The following is a 26,458-nucleotide window of genomic DNA, read 5'->3' as shown; positions in this document are numbered from 1 at the left end:
AACGAACGGCATTGCAGTGAGACGAGAGATGGACGATGGAAGCGAAAGAGAACAGTCATGTTTTCGACTAAGACGTACTAATAGATGGCGAAGCTGTTAACTTCTCAATTATAACTCTTTTTTTCATTTTGTAAATATTCATCACTGTATCTCCATCAATAACTAAATAAATACTTAGTCACCTAAATGTATGTTGTCAGCGTAGAAATCCCCTAGACGCCGAGTTTACATTTGTATAATTGTCATCCCAAAATATTTTGAAACCTTATTATACTTGTCTAAAGCAATATAGTTTTTCCTCCTTTGGCACTTGAATGCAAATAGCAACATGTAAAACAACACAAATAATTAGAACAATTTTAAAAATATGCGATAAATTTCGTGACATTTTTAATTGTTTTGTTTCATTACAGCTCAATCAAATACAACCACAGTTGCAAATACTTGTTTCATACTCGACCTCAAGTAAGTTTGAGCAATTTATATTGGTAATAAAATACGGAGAGCTATTAACGATAACTCTGCTGTCTACGAATTTCAGTGCTATACTGAATTACAAAATCTGGGTAGTATGCCTAAAGCTAAAATGACACGCAACAATAATTTAACTATCGTAGTTATTGTTCAGTGAATTAAAACTGCATAGTGTGCAAACGCTTCAGAATCCAATAAAATCTTCTTTTGATAAGATTCCAATGCGACTACTCTCAAAACTCTTCTTTAAAGACAATAGTTCAGTAGTTTTATCAATATATCTATTCTCAGTCTTTTTGTCTATTCATATCTGTCTTAGGACACATAGATGGTTAGATTTTCACTGAATACTTAAATTTTCCCAACCTTATTAAATTTGTTTACGCTAAAAAGCACTCGTGTCTTGGATGTCGCAAATGTTGCAAGTATCTGTTACTTTTCTTGAGATTAACTTCTATAAATTTCATTCTAAAGACTGTTCACAGTAACTGCCTAATGGGCTTGCACAACTTCGTAAGACTTTTAAGTTTCATGTTCCTTCAATCTCACTTTTAATCTTTCATTTTATTTGGTAATAAACCACTGAATACTACCTGCTTTTTCCTCTATTCAGTTCTATGAAGAACAGTTGAGTTTCCATGGTTTTTCTATATATGACATAAGTATAGTCCCAGTTTCCATATTAAGACTTCCATGAAGTACATCCTCCGATGACCTATCACCGAAGCTGACTTTCCAGCTTTTAATCAAACAGAATTTACGATTAAAAATACCACCTTCGTAGACAAACTTTGAAAACAAAGCGTTTGGTATTCTTGTGGATATTGGATCGATAATTTCTCATATTCCATGTACAGTCCTTTATACTGGCATATTTACTTTTTCATAACTCCATACTAAAGGCCTCAAACTTTAAATTGTTTTGTATCTGTTAGCCAAGCTGAAAAATACTTAAGAATCAGAAGTTGCTCAAGGGAATAAATGAATCAGTTGCAAAGTATAAACTATCATAAATAAAAAACAAAAATTTTCAAAATTTCCCTTAGCCTCCATTGCGAAATGTAAAATCCAAAAAACTTATTATTACTAATATAAATTTTTCAGACTCACTTGAGATCGAGTGTGAAACAAATATTTGCAATTGTGGCAGTATTTGGTTCAGCTATAATAAAATAAAACAATTAAAAATGTCATGAGATTTCTCGCATACTTTTAAAACGCAGTTTTAATTATTTTTGTTATTTGAATTTAGTGTTATTTTGAATTCTGCCATGCCTTAATTTTTTCATTTAGCTAAATTCCATATTTTCCTTCTAAAAATCTCTCTATAGGTGTAGACGTAAACAAATTATGGCTTAACAGTTAAATATTTATACGCAGCTATTGCAGATATCAATAGAGAAGCGAGTAGAGAAATAAGTTATTTTTGGAACAGATAAGAGTCTAATTTCTAAGTCAGAAGAAGGAAGAATATGATTAATTTCGAGTCGGTCTGCATTTCACATAATTCGCGTAGTTTCTAATACAGAAATTAGAACTGTTGGTCATGAAAAAGGGTCACTACCTAGCTTTTCCATAATCATTTACATTTAAGTTGTTACACAACAGAAAAAAAATTTTTAGTTTATTGGAACACAGCTGTATATTACCAAACCATACTTCAAAGAGAAATATCCTCAGTACTTAAAGATGGACGGTCAAAATAAAATTTAAGAGATAAAGAAGCAATTCGTAATTGAAAGGAATAATCTTTAGAATATAACGAGTTTAAGTTTGTAAGCTATAGTGTATGCATGTATATGGATACCACATTGATATCGTAATTAAGCAAAAATTATGGGAAAGATGAATCTCAAAGCGTACTGAAAGCTGCTACTGCTTAAATCGGAAGCGGTACCGAGAGATATATTTAATGAGAAGATAAGGAGGTATTTAACAAAGAAGGGAACACATTTAATAAAGGTCAAAAATAATTTTGCTATTTTTTTAGTCATTACACAAATAGTAAACATTTTGCTTATAGTTCAACTCTGAAATTTCTCATTATCATGCTGTTTCTGATTGCCAGCATCTTTATGGTTATCAGAATAATAATGATGTTGGCAATCAGTTCTTTTTAACAAATTTCTTCTTTTTAAAAAATATTTCACCTGATAAAAAGATTTACAATGTGATTATTTCTCTGCGGTCGAACTTCCAACAGTCTTGCAGTCTTAAAATATTATTAAAATCATTATTTAAAACCTTGTTGTTATGATATTTTAAAAATTATTCCTCCTTAGATTGGTCATTAAAATCTTGAAGATTTAAAATAAAAAATTTTTATATTTATGAACAACTTATATATAGTGTATAACTTTCTGTACCTAACTTACCTCTTTAAAAAATTATGGTAAATATTCAGGAAGCTGAGTTTTAATATAAGGTAAGTTCAGTAAGCTCAGTTTTTTTTTTTTGTGTGTGTGTGTGTGTGTGTGTGTGTCTATCTGAACTTGTGTACATATATATATATTTGCACAGAAGAGGAAAGTTAAAATTCTCTAATGCTTTAGAGTACATTTGATACTGCATTTCCAAAGTACACAAGTAACACCAAGAATAAACAATAATACAATACTAAAGCAGCTAAAGTTTACGCGAAAAAAACTTACTGAAATAACTACTAAACAATTTTAACTGTAAAAACAAATTGGAAATTATAAAAGACAAAAACATTTAAACCTAAAAAACATATCTGATATATATATCAGATTGTTTGCCGTATAAATTGAAAGATTTATTGAATGTTTTATTCGTTGTTATGCAAACTAAGCTTCTAATTTGGTCGTGATAAAGACGTTTTATGCTGCATTTTAGCCTTTTTTACGCACTGGTATATATATGAATGAACTTTTGTGTATCTAATGTATCGCTGTTTGGAAAGGAATAATTAAATATAGTAAATACAAAAAGAGGAGTTATTAATTTAACAGAAGTTAATTTAAAGCAAAACAACCAGCTGTACTGTCTGAAGCTTGCTTCCGTTTTCTCCTTTCACTTTAAATTAAATGACTTGAAAATTCATTTTCATTCAAATATTCTTAACGTTTGTTAAAAGTAGGCATTTTAATAGTATTGTTACGAATTTGGTATTTAAAAAGCTAATGTTAGTTCAATTATAAATTAAATGGTTTTATTTCTCGCGCAGTGCAGCGCGTGACGAATATTAAAAGAAAGCTAAGCCGGAAAATTGAAAATACAAGAGCGCGTGCATTAAATAAATAAATATCTCTTTTTGATTTCGAGAAAGTACTGGAAAATTCTAGCGCGTGATTTTAAAATCTTATAAAAGGAGGAAAACATCTCAGTTTGTAGTAGTTGATTAGTTTGTTGTTGTTTAGAAAACTACTGTTGTTGATTGTAGCGAATTCGCGGATTAGCATTCTTTAGCTGTTTTGAATTACGTTCTATTGGACATTTGAGTAGTTAAAAGAAAACTACTGTGAGATATTGTAATACTGCATGATAATTTGAGAAAATTTTAGCATTTTTGTTGTGATAATAATAAATTTTTGTTCATTTTTCATCGGACTTGTGCATTCATTTCATAACGAACCCGTACGCACGCAACAATTTTTGGTGTCAGAAGTGGGATTTGAATGCCAATAACAAGAGCGATGGAAGAACAATTGAGACAGCTCATTAGTGCTTTTGCTGCATTCCAAGAAAAGATGGCAGCTGGCCAAGCATCATTTAAAGAAGAGATGAAAGACTCTGTTAAAGCAGAGATTAGATCCGTTAAAGCAGAAATGAAATTGGGCCAGGAATCCGTTAAGGAAGAAATGAAATTGGGCCAGGAATCCGTTAAGGACGAAATGAAAGCCGTTCAAGCTGGTCAAGAAGAAATGAAAAGAGAAATTACTTGCATAATAGAAAATAAATTTGAAGCTATGGAAGGCAGAATTGACGCAGTTGAAAATAAAGTTGGACATATTGAAGAAAGAGTTTCTTCGGTGAAAGAAGAAATAGAAGAAAGAGTTTCTTCTGTAAAAGAACATATAGAAGGGAGAGTTTCTGCTGTGGAGGAACGAATTGAAGGAAAAGTTTGTGCCGTCCAACACCAAATCGAACAACAAATTGATGAGAGAGTTTCTGCAGTTGCCAAAGAAATGGATACTTTAAAGAAATTCGTAGCGTCGGCAGGGAGCAGGAGTGATGATTTTAAATTCTTACCAATGCCTGCTCGTCCACCTCTGAAGCTATCCACATATGATGGGAAGACCTCCTGGCAGGTGTATAAGACACAATTTTCTATCGTGGCGGATGCGAATGGATGGGATTCCCAAGCTAAGGCCTGTCATCTCGCCGCTTCTCTAAGAGCCGACGCAGCGGATATCCTTCAGACTCTTCCCGAAAACAAAAGGTTAGATTTCGAAGCTCTGTCCGGCGCCTTGGAGTTGCGCTTTGGGGAGAAGTGTTTAAAAGACTACAGCAGGCTCCAATTAAAATCTCGTCAACAGAAGCCTACCGAAACACTTCAGGAGCTCGCCGCGGATGTTGAAAGGCTGTCCCATCTCGCCTTTTCGGAATGCCCGACAGAAACAAGGGAAATCCTGTCCTTGCAATACTTTATCGACGGCATCCGAGATACTGAAATACAGAAAGCTCTACGAATGGCGGATGTAAAAGATTTAAAAAGTGCTATAGTGTACGCCATGAAATTTGAGGCAGCCCAGCAAGCCACTCGTCGAGACCGCCACCCAGTCAGAGCTGCTCAAGTCCAGGAGCCAGGGGATCAAGTCACCGCTCGACTTGACGATTTAACTAGACAACTGAACGCCTTGAGACGGAATATTGGTGAGAAGAAATCGACCGTTAAGTGCTGGAACTGCGGAGTTGAAGGCCACATACGAAGAAATTGCAGATCATCCCGAGGTACGGAAAATAAGACCATTTCCCAGCAACGACGGAGTAAACAAATTAGTGACCATATCAAGGAACGGAGGTTGTCAGATAATGAAAAACCTTGTTTTAAAGCGCTTAAAATTTATACAGTGAGTGGCAACAGTAACGGAATGTCCATTAATGGGAATATCGATGGAGTTCCTTGCGATATGATCATTGACACAGGAGCTAATGTTACCATCATTAGGAAAGATTTAGCTGGACAGTTTAAAGATAAACTTATTTGGACGCCATCCTGTGTTACCCTTCAGACTGCGCCTGGTGATAAGATCGACATAACTGGGAAGTTAAACGTAAACATCACGTTTGGAAGTGCCGCCTACCATCACACGGCTTATGTGGCGGATATCACAGATCCATGCATACTCGGATTGGACTTTTTAAGGAAATACATGTTTTCCTTAGACTTCAAAAACAACAAACTGCTTTCAACATCTGGTGACATGACTATCCATCCTCAGAAGAGATCCTCACTTGGAAATGCCGACGCCTTGTCCGAAAGACCCAACTCGGGAAGCCGCCGAAATCATGCTAGGGTCGAAAAGAAACGCAAGACTACCAGCTATTCTCCATCTCAGAAGCTCTTCGGTCGAGACCTTCGTCTGCCTTGTGACCGCCTGTTTGCTCGCCGTACGGATGCGCCTTCATCGCCTGAGGAACACATCCAAAATGTCCAGGCCCGGTTTGAGGGGATGCACCGTTCTGCACGAAAGCGAGTCAACTTGGCGACGGAGAAAGTGAAGACCAGATACGACACGCGAGCTACTAGACATAGATCCAACAAAGGAAACAAGGTGTGGTTGTGGAACCCGATTCAACGAAAAGGACTGAGTCCTAAATTACAGTCACCTTCGGATGATCCGTATACAGTGCTGAACAGACTAAATGACGTCATGGTTCGAATTCGTAAGTCTTCGAACTCTAAACCTAAAGTCGTTCATTACGACAGGTTAACTCATTACTATGGCCACAGTACATAATGTAAATAATTGTAAATAGTATAAGACCATGGTCCATTTTGTTTTTAAATGTGTATTTGATTTGTATTTGATAGCATTTGATTTGTTTTATGTATTGCATTTATTGTTCATGTTGTTTATTATTGTAATGTAATGCTTATTAATGCATTTATGCCACAGTTGTAAGTTTAGCTTCCTGTCCAGGGATTGTACTGCCCGGGACGTGCAGTCCTTGGGAAGGGGGCAGTGTTACGAATTTGGTATTTAAAAAGCTAATGTTAGTTCAATTATAAATTAAATGGTTTTATTTCTCGCGCAGTGCAGCGCGTGACGAATATTAAAAGAAAGCTAAGCCGGAAAATTGAAAATACAAAAGCGCGTGCATTAAATAAATAAATATCTCTTTTTGATTTCGAGAAAGTACTGGAAAATTCTAGCGCGTGATTTTAAAATCTTATAAAAGGAGGAAAACATCTCAGTTTGTAGTAGTTGCTTAGTTTGTTGTTGTTTAGAAAACTACTGTTGTTGATTGTAGCGAATTCGCGGATTAGCGTTCTTTAGCTGTTTTGAATTACGTTCTATTGGACATTTGAGTAGTTAAAAGAAAACTACTGTGAGATATTGTAATACTGCATGATAATTTGAGAAAATTTAAGCATTTTTGTTGTGATAATAATAAATTTTTGTTCATTTTTCATCGGACTTGTGCATTCATTTCATAATGAACCCGTACGCACGCAACAGTATTAATAACGATGCAAGAACATGACATTTTGACATGCATTATATTAGAAGTAGATTATAAAAATTAGAAGTAGAATAAGCAGATTTTCCTTACTTACACTATTAACCATTTGTTCTTTTCGGCACAACATGACGGATTTCCATATTCCTTGCAGCAACGTTGGTTTTCTTCACAAGTATAGACATTATCCATATCAAACCATCCCTTTTCGCTGTCTATCGTACAATCTTTCTTGGCTGAAATGTAGCAGTTTTGAATAAGTTAACAGAAGCAATATTAAATAAATGCTTTAAATGTACAAAACTTAAAGCAAAGTTTAAGAAATTAATCAGTTCTTTCAATATATTTTGACATAAACAAATAAACTTTTGCAAATCAGATGGCACTTTATCTAAAAATATTTCTGTAAAGAAATTGGAGATGGACAGTGTGAACTTGAAACTAGTTTCCAAACTTACTACAGAATTTTGTAACAGAGATATGACGATTAAATGGGCCATAAAAAATCGGAAATCTTATAAGGTACTTTACTTTCTCCCTCCTTTCCGCATGCCTTTGTGGTACAATTGGAGGCATTCTCAAAGCATATTCAAGAGGGCCAGGATTCGAGCCCCGGCGAGGGCATAACACATTTTTCAACTCTGCTGCTTCAAAAATCCCCAAAGACAATTAGGGCCTTTTCATCTTGATAATTGCGCAAGAAAGAGTGATAGCGTTATAGGATGTACCTGGTAGCTCAAAATGCTTATAAAGTGTTCGTCAGTAACATGACCTTGCTAAATATCCGAGCAGAATACCTTGCAGAATGTAGAGACATTAGGATTTTTTTAAGGCCGGAGAAATGAAAAATTAGCACCCGCCTTCGCCGGGAATCGAACCACGGACCTCTGGAATACCGGCCCAGCGTGTTGAACGACTACACCACGAAGGCACGCTAGAAAAGAGGGGAAAATACCTTATATACTCGCCTTTTTAAAGGGCGACTAGGGTTTTTAGAAGATCCAATCGCCAAATCCTGGGTACGGAGAGCCATCATCCACAACCCTTTTAGTTCGGGCGCCACTGTAGAGACATTAGGATTTGTTTTTAGGCCGGAGAGATGCAAAATTAGCAACCGTCCTCGCCGAGAATCGAACTACGGACCTCTGGAATACCGGCCCAGCGTGCAGAACCACTACACCACGAAGACACGCTAGAAAAGAAGGAGAAATACCTTATAAGAATACCATAACCATGTTTTTTTTGGTCAATTTTTTGTCGGTAAAAAACAATTCATGTCAAAGCATGATATGTTTTTTTACTTCCTTGTACGAAGTAAAAAGGAAGTATTGTAATCACGAAAAGTTTCAGGCAGCATATTTCAAAGAAAATATCCATTTTGACCGCTATCGAATGCAATTTAACGATGTTTTTGCGTGATATCTGTACGTAAGGACAGTATAAAAGACTCGTTTCCTCCAAAAAATTATAAAACTGCTTTAAAATTAATTCTGAAGAGAATTTTTCGTGGCGTCTGTACGAACGTATGTACGTACGTGCGCACGTACGTACGCGTACGTACGTATCTCGCATAACTCAAAAACGAGTAGCCTCAGAACGTTGAAATTTTGTATATAGGACTGCTAGAACATGTAGATGTGCACCTCGTATTTTGGTTGCAATCGGCCGCACCAAACGTATATAAATATATTTATATATATATATCCACTCTGTTACCCGGCTCAGTGATCTCAGTTTCTTTACTCTTATATGTTTGTAAATTGTACATTTTTTGCTTTAAAAATGATTGAATTATGTTTTTTTTTATCTTTCGGTTAAGGTTTTTATGCCTTTAGTAAATCTGTATGCAATATTTTTAGAATTATCAACAATTTTAAAGTTGTTCAAGTGCCGCTAAGCCTTTTTTTTTTTTTCCTATGACGGCCATTCATTGTTTACATTTGAAACAGCAGACTAGTGGATTTGCTGCCAATCTAGAGAAACTTAGCTTCGCAACAACAAAGATAACGCCTTCATTTATTATTGCCAATTAAATCATGCTTAATCCTTTCTGGAATTTTTTCGAGGAAATAAGTGTTTGAGATTTACTTCGTAATTTTTAATATAGATATTTTGAGTTTTTATGTATTTTTGCCTTCTCGCGAAGTGAGAACTGAATTAATTGAATGAGAAATACTCAATCGTCTGTGAAAAACTGTTTCTTTTTTGTTTTGTTTGCTTAATTTGTTTTATACATCATTCTAGCTTTATTATAGTATTTGAATAGAGTATGGCGTGGCTTGAGATAACGTAATAAAAGGTAATTACTTTGCCATTATTGTTTTCTTATTTTTGTTAAACCTAAAGAATGCGTTCTCTTTCAACGAGCAGTTTTGCATATACGCAGTGACACTTAGACCTTATACAAGTACAGTATAAAGTCTAAGTGTCACTGAAGATGTTATCTCACTGCACATAAAAAAATTCTACTATTGTGGCCAGTCGCTGTACTGTCTCCAACATTTTTCTTCTTCAGAATTCTAAATTCACTTACAGTGAATTCACTTACAGTTACAACTACATCTAGGCTCCTACGACTTCTAACAGGTTTGACAGCTTTCTTGCTACGCGAAAAAATATAAGCAGCTAAGTCATCATCAGCATTTTTATTTAGATTAATTTAAATTTTCGTTATATGCATTCCTTTCACCAAATTTTTTTTTACGGTTTGTTCACCACTTGTAAGTCATTTCAAAATTCACAATTAAAATACGTCATGCAAAATTTCAAAAAAAGGTGAAGGGAGTAAAGTTCATGTGACAAACTGAAAAGTTATCTTGAATTATGAAACCAGTCTATATATATATATATTCGGATATTTATATAATTACCATTCAAATAAAAGCTCAAAGAAAAAAATGCATGGGCGGAAAATAATTCGATTGCTTTCATAGCGCAAGTATGTTTCTCATTTCCATAAGAATAATGCATTTAAATTCTAAAATAATAATTTTACCCTGAATCCAACAATAATTATTCTCCATAAAATCGTAAATATGAGCAACATTATTAATCAGGACTATGTTTCTTAAGTCTTTTTGTTACATTAAATTAAATATTTTAAAACACTAAAATTTCAGTGAAATTTTTACGCTGTGTTTCTTTTAAAGCCCCAAAATGTTTCTTACAATCCACTCGAGCGGTTAAAAGATTTTATAAAGAAATGTTTTTTCCCCCTGAATATAGCATTCTTCAGTTTCTTCGATGTGAAGAAAATATTTTAAAAATATGCACTTTGCATTTTTAAAATATATATATTAAAAATAGCATTAGGCTGTACTTACACAAAAAATTTCATTTTTAGTCTCTTGCTCTGCGGCATCATTTTATCTTTTCTTTTAGCTTTTAGTTGCGGTCGACTTCCCAATAATTACTCAACTTAAACATCTAAGGAAAAAAGAATTTGGCAAATACCGGCTCCTTTGAAACTTTAAAGTTAATATCTCTTTACATTCTCGTATATTGTTACATGATTATCAGTTTTATTCTACTTGAGTTCAGTAGCAGAGGGGCACTTTTTTTTCATTATATAAGAGCTACGAAGAAAGAGCAATAAGAAAATAAAATCCTTAAGATATAGATTTCTTTTTAAGCAAGATTTGTTATGAATGCAACTGTAAATATTACTGTAAGCAACTTTGATATTCTTCAGCTTGTTCCTTTTTTCCATATATTCCCCCAAATGCAAAAATTTATTTTGATAAATTCCGAATATTATTTATTTATATTACTCAGATGTGCGGCTTTTCAAAAAATGCATTATTCAGTTGATTGATTGCATATCAGTTTGTTATGAAAAGTATAGTACGGTTTAAAAAAGAATAATTTACTGCGAATGAAACGAACTGAAATAAAATGCTGAGGTTAAGTTATAAAAGCAATATTGATTACACTGAATAACGAATCTGTGTTTTACAGCAATATGTCGCAATATGCTAGAAACTGCCAAGCTCAAAAACACACAAAATTAAGCAACAAAAATTGGAATACTATAAGTAAAATTTACAAGATGTGCATCGAGATATGAATGTATATTCTTCTTAAAAATAAATACGAGTAAGGTGGAAATTTTACATTCACGTTTTTTATTCGTAGCCAAAGAAGTAAGTACATTCAAATATTTAAAATTCAGACTACGAGTTTTAATTGTACTACACTAAATCTAATTGCTGTTTTTGTGCCCCTTCGAACGTATGTCGTAATTAGCTTACAGCTTTAAACAAATTTCCTATTTTAAATGTATTGTAAATATTTCATTATATTGCACTTTTATCCACTACATGCAATATAAATTATGAAAACCAAATTAAAAAATTTTGAAACATCGTCCAAATGATCATAGGTTAAAAGATCTTACCTTATTTATTTCCTTCGGAGATAAATATACTCTAAAGTTTACCGTAAAATTTTACAAAAAAGTAACAGATTAAAGTATAAAAAAACACAGTAATGGATGGTATATGAAAAACAGTATAGAACGTATGTTGTAAGTAATGAAACAATAATGGATTCAAGTATGTAAAATAAAATCCTCAAGTACTTTTTTAAACTCAAAAAGCTTTGGAAGCAGCGTTCACCTACAGTAAAGGGACTATGCTTTATTATATGATACAGATTGCGGTAACCTTACAAGCTAATTTTGGAGATTAACGATCTTATCTCGAAACTTATGGTAAATAGTAAGCATATGTCAGCTGAAAACTTATACAGAATTCCCAATTTAATATGAAGTGATGCCCTATATACACTAACAACTTGAAAGCGCTGACATACAGATCCCTCGGTGTCTAATCACCGGTATAATTACATCACTTTATCATACTTCACCGACTGAGCAGCTGGTTCATTTCGAGATGGTGCTTCTCAGCCTGTTTAATTCCTTTCAGTGATTTTAACTTCGTTCACACTACGTCAGGAGACATGATTATCGGGAGCTGATTTTCTTGGGAAGAGCAACAAAAACACAATGGAGAGAATGGAAGTACATACAGCTAGAAGCAATCTATTTTATTTGTTCAGCTGTTAAGCTGAATCCGGCAAGAAGAGAAGAATGCATGTGCTCTTCTTTCAGTTTAAAATAGAGCTACCTTTTTCAGGTTTCCCAAAATTTCGCAATTTTTAAAGTACAGTATTGTTATAAGCGTACTGGTTCACATTATTTGAAATTAGATATAAATCGCAATTAACTGTTATACATATTCTGCAGTAGTATTTTGTTTATAATACTACTGTAGAATATATATTACGAGTCATTAAATAAATACTATTAAAAACATTCTACACTTCTATAAAAACAGAATACTAGGGCAGCAATACAAGTACATATTCTAAAGATATAAAACTATTAGAATACAAGTGAAATACCATGTTGCAGTATTATATTCCAGTACATATGCACTAACTTTACAAAACTATTGAACATATATTAATAATGTTATGTAGAATTTACAATGGAAACACAAAATATATCACTAATGGCATCGGAAAAGCAAAACGAAACGAACGTCTTTAAACGAAATTTGCCTCAAAAATAGTGACGGTTGGATGATAATATGCAAATTGGAACTCTTTGTCAAACCTTATCAGAAAGTATAAACTGGCAGTTAGATAATACGCAGACTGTATCTTCGAGTCTGAACATGGTTTATCTAACGAAGAGTAGAGGGAGATGGTTCTCTTATGAGGGAAATTCAGTTCGTCTGACAAAAATGACATCACAGTATGCATTTCTGTCCCTAATCTTTCTTATCCTATTGCAGCTTGTTATCATCAGTGTCATTTGTCGATCTGGTGAAACAAGGCGTATTGCATGTTGTCTCCATACCGTGCAGACAGACAATTGTTTATGTGTGCACTTGTAGCCAGTGAACCGCCTTTTACGGCAAACTTTGAACTAATTGTCATTTCATCGGTGCAGTGTAACCACTAACGTAAGGGTTGCTGCCAAGAGATTATCAGACACTTTACAACAGGTGCAACTTCATCATGAGCACACTGGATTTATAGTTGAATTTCCCGGCAAACAATAAATGGACAGAAGAGAAGAAATTCGATTGCAGTAGGCTTTAAGTCGATGTAACTCAGTACTTGAAAGTCCATCATGACAACAGCAGGTTCGTTTATCAGGCGCAAAGTATCCTCGGTGTCTGGTGTGACATTTGAAACATTCGCTGCATAGGATCTATGTTCTTCTAACAAAACTTAACTGGACGAAAACCCTTGAAGTTATTGGAAACCACAGTACTTGACTTCCCGTAAGACTGCGTTCTCTGGCAATCCAGTATTACTGTGCCCTACCACGTTAGTGCAAAGATTCTTGTTGGGCATTTTTGGGCACAAGATCATCGGCTGTGGTGTTACTGTAGAGTAGATACCGCGTTCACTTGACCTAACTCTATTGGACTTCTGTATTCTGGCTTGAATACAAATGTAAATTTCTGCTGATGGTGGGCACCTCGTGCATGATCAACTGTTAGCATGGTATTTAGTAATTTTGGAACATTATTTTGTGTTTTCTTTCTTCGGATTGCCTTACTGCTATATAAATTTCTTAATATAATAATTTGTACCCTGCTGATGCATGTTAGTTTTATTAGGAAATTTGTATCCTCTTTATAATGTGACATTTGCAGTTAAAGACATATATTTCTTGAATGCTTTGCCGTAGCCAAATAAATCAACCACATGCATTCAGTGATGTATTTACATCGGTCATCCGATAGAGAAGTATCTAAATTCCGGGGGTTTTGTGCAAATTATTGGTGTATGTAATGCATCATTTCATAATAAATAAGTATCGCTCTAAGCTTTACTGTTGATTTCCTTTCGTTATATCTCATAGTTTTCGGAACAAGATCGTTAACTTACAAAATTCGCCTCTAAGGGCACTGCATTCAGTCTCTTATGATGCAGTATATTTATTTTATTGTAAGTAGACATAAAATTGATTTCGATGCTTAAAGACATAAAAGACTTATCCATAAAACTTTCTGATGGTTTTTATAATTATAGTTATGTTTCACATCTTATTATGTAACATAAATAAATATATCACTTATAATCAACTTAGGAGTTTCACAAATTGCGAAATGCTCAAATATTCTAAAGCCTTAAAATAAAAACTAAAAGGAAAAGGGACTGAAGAAAAAATATTCTTAATTTTAACTGCAAATGCTAAGTAAGTGTAAACTTTCAATAATAATACCGCTTCATTCAACATTAAATGAATAAATAAATAAATAAAAACTCATCTACGAAAGGATGTTAAAAATACCTTTTGTTAGCCATAAAAAGGTATCAAATGTTTATAAAACTTATCTATTAAATATATTATAAATCACACGAATTACAAGTAGTGCTATAAATCCCATCAGTTAACGATATTACTAAAACCTAAAGCAAAACTGTTCGTGTTTTAAAATGAAACTATTTGCTTTTTTAGGGGGGCAAGTAAAAGAGGCTATCTGCTGCAGGAAAGGGAGGCATTTGTAAAGAACTTTCTAAAAGAAATTGACTCTTATTAGTGTTCCATGAGAGGAATACTAAGAAAACCACACTGTGGCAACCAACCCGTCCTTTAATATTCAAACCTGCGTCAAATTACTAGCATTTGGTAGTCTTATGCACTTGACCACTTATGTGTATGAAGTAAAGATACGCTATATTACTAAGAACTGTATATACTATATTTGAATCCCTCGGTTAATTAAACAATGTGTTGTTTTAACTAACAATATAAATTAAAGATCGTTTGAAACATTCAATAACAACACCTCTAAAAGCCAGCAATTCACTAGGAAGTGGAGATGCTTAATTCCATAACAGCGTAACGTAATTTAATGGGAACGGAAAATGGGAAAACTGAATATTGATATCTCTAACGTCAAAAAAAGGTATGAGTAACCAATCCAGTTGATAATGAACTAATATAATGAACATGGAAAATGGGAAAACTCAATTTTGATATCTCTAACGTCAAAAAAAGGTATTGTAAGGATCTTAAGTTTTACTAACGTTTATTTTATTTTAAATCTTTACTATCACTTCTTATTTTCTACTTCCGGCCAGAATTATAAGCGTTAAGGTTTTTATGCAAAGTTTGTCTGGAGAACGCCAAGTATTTAAGTTGTGGCTTTTTGCCAAGCGAGAGAGAGGAAGCAGTGAGTCGAAGCAGGCCGCTTACCTTAGAAGTTACGCAGTTGCTGGTTGCCTTCCAGGCCAGAGGTTTTAATCCTCTTGATAAATTTAAACGTATTGTAGTGTTCACAGTTCTCTGTACTACATACGCCTCCTGTTAATATAAGGCCAATCTTCCACGTTTATTATTTTAAAGTTAAATTAGAGTTTAGTTCTATTTTTTATATTTTTACGTTAGACCCCAAGTAGCGGGTCGGTGTATTCCGAAGTACGGAAGTTTTTGTAAATAGAGAAAAATAAAGGGTTTTGTATACCCTTCTTGTGTATCCTGTCTACTTCCCACAATTAGTGAACATAGCTTTAGTAAGCTCTCTGTTCCGAGTCAGGTCCTCGCATGTTCCCGAAGAAGGTTAGAAGGAACATTGATCCTGATAGTATGAGTTACTAATCCAATTGATAACGAACTATCTGGTATGGTTACGAATCAGCTTCCCTTAGGAAGTCCTCCGCGAAGGCATTCCTGCCTTTAAGAAGAGAACACTTGTGTGCTTTTCCATATTCATATTACCTAACCTGTCATGTAATTTCATGTATTATGATTTTTCAGTTACATGTTATCCAGTTTAAAGGATCTTAAAGGATAGTGGTATGCCTGGATATAATAATAGCATCCAAGTAGATTAAAATAAATCTGTTTAAATAATTGTGCGTATGTAACTTGAGCCGGATAAAAAGTCCTAAGGCACTAGATTTGAAAGTTTCAGAAGAAAACATCTCCGTATCTGGCAGAAATATGCTTTACAAAAGAAATTCTTACAAAGAACCACTTTCGGAAGATCTTATTGAGAAGGACCTTTTTAACTACGCTACTTCCGCTGTAAAACGGTTGAATCTCTTTCGCTTAGTTTGCTATTCTGAAGAGCCATGCTCGAAGTCATAAATGTTCGCGTACCACTTTAATCTGTGAGGCAGACCCTTTACGTATTACGGATTTTGTCCAGATAGCATCAATTCTTCAAAATGCATCAGCAAGTGGTTTACGAAGCAATCAACAAAAGTACTTTCACACACTACGTAGAAATTATTTTTAAAAATGAGTTTTGTATTTAAAATCCAAACTCTGTGCTAGGTTTATTGCAAGCAAAATATTCAGGATAGTTTTAAATTCTCCTTTCATATAGTTCCTTTTTCAAAAACATTTTTTTAATATTTTAAAAGGAACAATAAAATCGAATTTATGCGAGAAACTTTTTTTTCGGTCTCCTAAATGCTATATGTACTAAACTAAAAGTGTTAAAACTTTTCCCACAAAACAGAGACCATAAAACTTTTCGAATTGCTACTAGCAGAGACGTGCTGAGGGTATTTTCACCGTGAAAAGAAATAAAACTTTTTCATCTTATAATCACGAACAGAATTTGAACATTTATTAGCAAATACGGAACTCACTAAGAAAATGCAATACTGTATCAGGGGAGATCACAATAAGTTCATTTCCCTTTCCTGAAAGCTATGCTCTTAAGTCTGGAAAAAAGTCGCATTGCTTTCAAAAGCAAAAGTAAATGAAGACAGTAACGTAATTTCTACAATGCAGTAAAGATAAGTACGAAATAAATAAGAACATAGGCATATAAAATAGCATGCTGGAAACTTGATAATGAAGGAGTACTTTCTAAACGTTTTATAAATTGAGTCAATCATTATTAACTATTCTTCTACCATTTAACATTTATAAGAACTACCGTTATTTCCTTGACTATTTCTCCTGTAACATTTTAGCGCTAGGTTCTGAAAATTTAAAAAATATTTCCACAGTTTTCTCCTTCTTGTATTACACATAACTTTTCCCTCTGAGGAATAGTTTATTGGTGCTTGTGTTGTAGTTATTTTTATTTTTATTCAGTGTATTCAGCTTGTGATCGCAATTTTGTATTAGCGTGTATTCCATTTTATTTTCTCTTGCATGAATTTTATTTTCCCTTGCATTGATTATTTGACATATATTTTGTGTAGGATCTTCTTTAAGATACCCGGAAGTGGCTCTCACGCTTAAGAAACATTCCAAACATGTGATTTCACCTTACTTCTTTCATTTACGTTCCAATTTATTATACAGCCTTAGTAGCCTTATCTACTATTGATGTGCTCAATCTTCTGAAAAACAGGTCAGTTATTCGCCTCCCTTCGTTCATCAGATGTCCCTCTTGGAAACTGCGATCAAAACTCATTTATGTGAGAGTACCCCGGAACTTTGCAAAGTAATTAAGCCGGATACGTCGCGCTCGAGCTCTGTGTGATGTGTCCAGCCCAGTTACTCAGATATTGTAATGTTAATATTTCTATGATTTCTTACCGTAATGTAGGTTTGTTTAAAAGAAGTACTATCATGGTAGTTACCAATAGTTTATCCATTATTACATTTCCAAGCAAACGTTCAAGCAATTCTTTTGAGAACTGTCTGTTGGAAAGAGCTACCAAAACACAGACATCGTTATTACGTCCTTCTTGGGTTATATTTCGGTTAAGCTTACTAATGTATTTTTATTTTAATTTTTTAATTTTTATTCCTTGTATTTTTCTAGAGTTTAAATATTTCATCATTTCCTGAAAACTAGAAGATAATACAATTTTTTATCTTTACAATAATTATGCACAATTAATAATAGCCTTAATTATTTTCAGTACTTTAAACTATATTTTTTAAATAACTTAAATTCCAAGTTACGATTATTTTTAAGATTTCATCATTTTTTTTCCTTAATCCTTTAGTATGTAAGTGAGAGTAATTATGAAAGTGGTTATTATAAATATATAACATTAATAGTAGGTTTTAAGTAAATAAAACTCAATCAGACATAAATAAAAGTAAAGATATATATGCGCGTAAAAAAGAGCGTTTCTGATTATAACAGCATTATCACATTTATTTCTGTTAAATCTCAGAGAAATTGAAAATTGCCCCTGTCATTATAAATTAGGAAGCGGTTCTTACGGTAACATAATCAGTATTTTAACCTGAACTCAAATATAAATTTATTCGCGTTTTATAGTAAAAAATATAACCATTAAATTCTATATCTCCAAGATATGCAAATGAAACACTGTATAAAGTAATTAATAAATGTGATCAAAAATATTTCGTACAAAAATATACCTAAATCTAATAACCAGAAAAAACTTCCCATATTGATATCTAAAATGAAATAATAACCTAACAAACAACATACATGACAGCACTATTTAACATGAAATAGCTGTGTTTGAAAGTATAAGTAGCAGAAGGAAGGTAACAGAAATAAAATTTCCAATTAACGAAAAATTATTTGTGTTTTTTTAAATAGTAAGCAATTAAAAGTACCATAATTATGGATTGCAGTATTTACAAGTTATGATGATATTCCTTAACACCATTTCTTTCGATCATATGTTAATGTGTTTACTTATTTTTAGTTTCTACATGTTAGAATAGTGGTAAATTGCAATGATTATTTCATGCACTTTTTATAATACTGTACAGAAATAATTTAAATAATATAGTACACGATAGTAAGCTAAGTACGTTAAAAGTAAGCTCTTTGTTAAATAGCACACGATGAAACTTTTTGTTTCTATTTATCATGAATGCACTTGTTATCACAAGCACATAAAAAGTAAATAAACATACCTAAAGGCAATACAATATACTTAAATTTAATAAAAAATAAAACCTGATTTCCAACATTCATTTATTGAGATAATCTAATAAACACACATAACGGCAATATTTAAAAAACGCGAATTTCACAGTGTTTGGAAGAATAGATACCCAACGAAAAGACTGGTAGTTCGGTCCGAGGCTCGAATCCCGCGAACGGACTGGCTGCATGGGCGTTTTCGTGGTTTTCCCCATGTATAACGTGTATACGAGCCAGTTTCCCTTAGAAAGTCCTCCACGGAAGCATCCCTCCTCTTAGGCAGATAGCCCTAGTGTGCTTTGCCATAATTAAGTACACCACCACCATCACCACCCAACGAAAAGTAATAAAACTGCAATTTCCAATCATAAAATATACTTTATATTTTTAATGTTACGCAATTAATATCACATAATTATAGATTACAATATTTCATAGTAATTCTAATGCTTCCTTAACACTATTTTTTCGATCATACATTTCATACACTTTAAAATCATTAACCTTTTCTGCATACTATAGAATATATTATTATTAAATTTAATGTATTGGTTCTTGTTATAACGTATATCTAATTATCTTCAGCAGTCATATAAAGTACCGGCACCAGTCCAATAATTTTTCTTGTATTTTGAAACTAATGAACATACCATAACAGCTTGAATTCTTAATTGCTTCTGCGTTGATTGCATTTTCAGCAAAACTAGAAAATGCCTTACCGTTGTATGTTACTTTTGGTTTTACATGAATTAATTTTGAGCACCAACACAATAATCGTTTAATATGAATGGTATACTTAGGACGTTATAACCTAATCGCTAATCCGTGTATCTAAATATTGCACAACTGGAAACAATGAAGATTGGAGAACACCAACTACGGAAACACATAAAACACCAAAACAGAACACTTTATTCACGATTAGCATTTTAGCATTGTAGCACGTTGCATTTGATATTTTCTAAATGATTTATCCAAACTTTTGGTGTCTTCTTGTAGAGCAGATATTCAGAAACAAAATAAGCACAAAATCTGCATTTCTACTATGATTTCTCCTCGATTCAGAGGCTTCCAAAGGAACTCACAGCAATCCAACTTCACTCGCTGAAGGCAGTTGAAATAAGTAGATAGGGACAAAACAATAATAATATTCACAGTGCATTCTTTGATTGACAGTGCGTTACATTTACTTTCAATGTAAGCAATATTATATATATCAGTCATTGCTTGATTCATTTTCGAACATGAAGCCAGTATTTTCAAATGCCAAATCTGGCATCTTTATACCAAATTACTTGAATGAACTGTTGGAAACTTAAGTAATTGTGCAGTTAACATCTTCGAATTTGGCAGCTAGTCAAAGCGCACAAAATCTCGAGATGTTTGTTTATATAAGCATTCAGGAAATAATGTGCATGGAATGTCTTTGGTTGAAGAACCCAATGCAGTATAACTTTCAGAGATTTATACGACTGCATTAAACCTTTCGACGGTCCTTCTGATAATTTAATACAGAATCTCTTTTAAATGGCCTAGAAAAATTATTTCAACTGAATAGAATTACGAATAATGTTCACAAGATTATATTATTTACAAAAAATATTTATCGGACTCACTAAAACAATTGTAATGTCAATGTCACCAAATCCCGAGTGTAAGGTATAAGTTTAAACCAAGCATTTTTGAATGCATGGAGGTGGACAAAAACGTAAAAACATAACAAACAGTTCATCAGAATTTTTATACGTAATAATTTTCGTATTTTTGTTCTCAGTTTCTCTAATTTTTATGTCAACATTTATTAGTAATTTATCAAATCAATTAATTTTGTCGTTTTCTATGAAAAGTGTTAATATTTCTTTCTCGTTTAGTATTAATTTTTCTGCTCTGCTTCCCCTGACTGTCGGTGAGTTTATCGTCATATATATATTGGACAGCCGTTAAATATGCATAGATATGCATCGTCTTTTAACATTGGACGTTTTCTCGGAATTCTTAAAATCGCCCCATTTTTATCCGTGAATACATCTCCATACACAATCATATCTTCGCGACAATTGTACTTTTTGCAAAATTGGTATGTGGTAAAATGTTTCATCTTATGTCACCATATTAATTCAAATAAATTCGTCCTTACTTTAAAAATAATAAATAAAGTTATATTTCAGTTTTGCAAAATTGGTATGTGGTAAAATGTTTCATCTTATGTCACCATATTAATTCAAATAAATTCGTCCTTACTTTAAAAATAATAAATAAAGTTATATTTCAGTAGTGAAATAATTGCTAACATGTGATTTGCATTGATTTCGGAAATAGGATTTTTTTAAATATATAAAATGCATAACTTAATAACTTTATAGATTAGTTTCATTTTTATATATTTTGCTATAATATTTTTAAATATTTTAAGTATTAGTTATTTTAACAAAATTTTAAACAATAATTTAGCACATATTTTTAATACTAATTAAATTTAATAAATCAAAGTATTTATATTAAATTTGTATTTCATTAGATGAATCTACCTTAAATTAATATATTTAAATGAAATAAAGTAATGAAACATTGAAAGTAAATCTTATGCGGACTTAAGATTCTTGAAATGGCAGATTTAGTCTCTTTTCTTTCTAAAAGTAACGCTGATGAACTATGAAAAAATGGTAAAACGACCACGTCTAAAAGCGGTCATATAATAATGTTTCAGGAACGTCGACAAATTGCCAAGATGCAACGGCAAATATTTTGCGTCTTGCAACGTTGTAAAGACGTCGTAAAAGTTACCACGACCACTTTTCAACCTCTCGGAACAGTTTGCAAAGTTGTGTGCTACTTGGGAGTCCGTCAGTCGATCGCAAAATACTACTAATGCTATACGGCTTCATCTGCTAAATTTGCTTAGTTCAGTTTTGTTTTATTTCATTGAAATTTCATTTATTTATATATGAAATTGCAGAAGTTTAAGTATCACTGGTACGTCTATATAGAACTCTATCTCGTATTAAAGTTTATAACGCATTTCTTATAAATGAGCTGAACTCACTACTGCATGATGATGTTTATGGTAACGTGGATTATTAATGCAGAGCATGCTCGATATAAGATATGACAATGTGCTTAAGATTTCTAATTCGAAAGATAAAATGAAAGGAAATAAATTAGCAGCAAACTGATTACGCCATAGTCGTTCATTTCATTGAGTATATCATATACATGTCGTGAGAAGTAATTAATTCTGAAGTCTACATTTAAAATTCTGAATAAGTTGCATATTACAATAAGACGGAGAAAAGGACTGATAAAAATTAAAGTAATAAAAGCTCCAGATTTTAAAAGGGAAACAGAAAGAAAGCGTAATTTTATATAGAGAGATCTCTTATAACGTTAATCTTTGAATAAATGTTTTTCTATCATACATATTTACATGCCACTTTTCATCATTTCTCTTTATTTACTTACTCATTCCTTAGTGGAGATCATACCCAAGAAATCTTTAAACTCCAGTAACTGTAGGCAAATAAATTTTACATTAAAAGGGTTTCTGTAATGAAATCAACTCTTTCAAACCGGCTTAATTTAAGCGCGTAATATCACGTACCCTGAATACTGATGAAGAGTAGAAATGCCTGGATAATTTAATATTATTTTACTATTTTACTGGAGATTTTGAAATAACATTAATGCATTCATCTCAGAAACTTCCGCATTTGCATGAATTAACAGCCCGGAAGAAGATTTCTTCAGGGAATAAATAGGCAAGAGCTTTCTTTTTCCAATCGAATGCTGAACAAATAAAACAGCGAGCCCATCCATTTCTATTATAAAATTGCTAAACTCTTCAGATTAGAACTCGCCTAAAGGCATGACCTAATTTGTTAAGTCCGCAAAAGGTTTCAGAGGAAAAACGGCTGCTTATGGAGAAAGGGTAGATTTAAACTCCTTAAATTTATTTTCAAACTTTATGATTTTCTTCACGGCAGGAAGATTACCAAACATAATTTTATGCTTGTAAAGTAGTGGACAGTATTAAACACTAATTTAATTTTTCATAAAAATGGAATTAAAATTTCTCAAGAAGAAGCTAGAATTGCGTAGCATTTCATATTTTCTAAATTAGTCAAAAGCTGTCGCAAAAGCTGAGACTAAAAACAGCTTTGAATAAAACGCCTAATAAAAGGTTTAGGAATTCTGTCACTTTAAACCGCTCATATAAATTCAATTTAGAATGCTATAGTATTTGTGCGTCCTAGAAAAATCCATAAAGATCTTAATTCCCTTCTCTGAACATTTAACTGAGCATCTTTATTTTTAAATTACTTGAAAATTGAACAAAATACTCATTAAAATGAAGATTTAGTCCAATAATAGCCTTCTTTCTTCTTTCCAAAAGAGAAAAAAAATGACTCATAAACGTGAGCAGTTTTTGCTACTTTTAGTCATATTTCCCCTTTTTTTACCTTATTTTACAATATTTTGCTGGAGATTTAAAAATAATATTAATGAATTCACCTCAAATTCATTAGTAAGAAGTAAATAATAAGTTACTTTTTAATATTTTCTTTATTTCTTCAAATTTAAGTTGTTCACTTTTTATGTGACAAAATATGAATGAAAATGTGCTTTAAAGGTTATTAACAGCATCATTTTTTATTATTGTTCTTTTTTCTGTAGTTTTAAAAGTGCTGAAAATGGAATAGTAGATAAGCTGCTCATCATAATTGTTTATAAATAATGTGTAATATAATTTTATTAAAATTGTTTACTTATAAACAAGAAGTATTAGTTTTTGTTTTATCAGAAGTGAGGAAAAATAAATGAAAGTTAAGAATCAACATTAAGTGGATTAAGTATTAAAAAAGCGAACTAGTGACAGATGTTTCTCTGTCGAACAATAAAAAATTAAAGGTAATGAATAACCTAATAAATCATAAAAAGTGTACCGTAAATTATCACAGCAAGTTCTTTAATAATGCTTCATGCTAGTTTTTTTTTTAAATTATAAGGTATTTTCTTCCTTCTTTCCGTATGCCTTGAAGTTGGTGTAATTGGAAGCATACTCAGCGCGTTTTTGAGAGGTCCAAGATTCGAGTCCTGGCTAAAGCATTGTGCATTTTTCCAGTCTCCAACATTAAAAAAAAAACATATTGACTCTACAAAGTTTATCTAGAATTCGAGAAATAATGTTTTTATAATGCAAAACAATTTCCTTAAAACTGAAAAATTAACAAATGCTATGAATTATCCATTTTGCACTTTTTAGTAATAATTATCTTCCAAGCCTCTTTTTTAAGGATTAAGTTATGGAGCTTTTCCTTTCTTTCTTATTATTTTTCCCTACGTGCTCCACCTACTTCATTTATCTTACCTCCTCCTACTTTATTATCCATCAGGAAGACAGTGTATTACTTTAGACAGGAAATATGATTCCCAGTATACATTAAACTTACCCATTTTACTTTTATAAAATTTATCATTATTAGCCTTGTTTTGTTGACAACACAAACAAAATGGAATGGTCAGTAAACTCAGAAATTATGCAATAAAGTTGGCGTTAAAAATCTCTGAAATAAAAAATGGACTAAAATCCGACAACTTTTCTAAAAAATATTAATTAATATTCAAGTACATATAATATATTATTCCAAATGTAAACACGAGTGCTGATGAAGACAAAGAGCAAGATCTCCTAATGCAGTTTGCTGCGGTAATGAATTTGGATGTCAACAGGACTTAGTTCTAGCAGATGGCTCAAGTAAGGTAAGTCTTTTAATGTTTCTAGATGTATAAAGATACGAAGTTTCGCAGTATTCACGAAATTAAGATTATAATATTAGCAACAACGGAAAACAGATTTTTCTTAAATATTCATTTCAATGTAAATTTTTAAAGTTTTTGATAGTTTTGAAGATTTATAATATTTATATTACAATTTATAATATTTATATTACAAATATATTACAAAATTATATTACAAAAACTACTTGATTTTATCAATTCATCACCTTCATTTCTATACAAACAATTTGCTACAAAACTCTTTTTTATCAATGGTGGTATTTTATGAATTTTTCTCTTGAAAAAAATAATATTCTTTTCAAGTGAACAGGAGAAAGTTCCTATCTCCTGAAGTAATTACAGTGCAACAAATTGATATTCCTTTTTTTTTTACAACATAAAGGTAATTAGAGAGCAAATGTGGACCATAACTGTTCTTTTTCTTGCATATTTTTACATATTATTAGTGAATCTCATATCCAAATATATTTTCACTAATAGGTTAAATATTCATCAGGCATTGCTAAATATTTTTATAGAAAGCCAATGATATATTTAGTGTGCACATATACAGAAAAGAAGTCTTGTCTTTTTTATCTCGTGACCTGCAACATATCTCTTACGATGACAAATAGAAACAATGAAATAATAAAATATTTCACAACATTACCAAGATAGGAATACACGATACAAAAACCTAATTACGTTCAGAAACCTCAAGTTAAATTTGTCATATACAACTTTTAAAAAATGATACAAAATTTCTACATCGAAATCACAAGCTAATCGTAATGGCTTTACTTTTAAAAGGAAATGGCGTATGGAAACCTTCAAGCATTTTGGAATTCATTATTTTGTAGCCTTTATATCATTGGCAACAACATAAAAACTACTAATGCTCATTCACTCGGTTACTCACCTTCACATCTCCAATTGTAAACAGAGATGACAGAGAGAACAACAATGCACAATAAACGCCTCATGAATGTAACAGCCATATTTTCAAAAGAAGATTCCGTTCTGATGATGACTTGGAAAATGGTTTGTGATCAAGTTGAAGTCATTTACTAAGAAATGGATGCCTGCATAGTTAGGATTATATGTTGTTTTGAGTTGCTATAGAGATGGTTACACCAGATGATTCCGAGATTGATCGCAAGAATCTTTTTGCCACACCTCTGCTCTTTTGTTGCAGTGAGGGTCACGGATCGTGGACGCAAGAATCTAAAAATATCTGCTGTATAATGAGTATGTAGTAAGGGCAAATGTAATTCAGAAAATGCAGATCCTTAACACCGCTAAAATGTTCTTCATAAGTGGATGTGAGTTTAAAAATACTTGCAAGAGTTATGCTTAATACCCAAAACTTCAAATTTCTTACAAAATAATGCAGTGCTTTTCGTTAACTGCACTTCTGTTATAATATCATTTTATACGCAATGAATTAACCCTACAACTGTTCAAGCCTATAGATTCTGTTTAGACTTACGTTCTTTTAATATATCCAGAAGATAGGCTTTTTGATAGTTTCTTATAGACTACTAATAATAGCTATGAGACATCTTGAAGATCTAGATAAAACTAAGAGGATGTAATTAAGCATCAATAATGGAAACCTTAATAGAAACTGAAAAGAACCCCAGAAGAATCTACAACTCGAGAAACGTTTAGGAAATACATTCTTTTACTACTTTTCAGATGAACTAGCTGCT

The 26,458-nt window shown here is 32.3% G+C and overlaps 1 protein-coding gene across 1 annotated transcript in view; it reads right to left on the bottom strand.

Moving 5' to 3' along the window:
• LOC146992882 (uncharacterized) overlaps nt 1-25,823 on the bottom strand; it is a 35,454-nt gene extending 9,631 nt beyond the window's left edge. Inside the window, exons 1-2 of the mRNA XM_085809174.1 lie at nt 25,666-25,823; nt 7,220-7,358 (exon numbers count right to left, since the gene is read on the bottom strand). Coding sequence (XP_085665300.1) covers nt 7,220-7,358; nt 25,666-25,744 — 218 coding nt within the window. The 5' untranslated portion in view covers nt 25,745-25,823. The remainder of the gene's footprint in view (nt 1-7,219; nt 7,359-25,665) is intronic.
• Between the last annotated feature and the right edge of the window lie 635 nt (nt 25,824-26,458).

The sequence above is a fragment of the Stegodyphus dumicola genome, chromosome X2, assembly GCF_044657685.1.
Source record: "Stegodyphus dumicola isolate Sdum_Otavi_A_Nest chromosome X2, ASM4465768v1".
Lineage (NCBI taxonomy): Eukaryota > Metazoa > Arthropoda > Arachnida > Araneae > Eresidae > Stegodyphus > Stegodyphus dumicola.
This window is presented reverse-complemented; position numbering and strand designations above follow the sequence as displayed.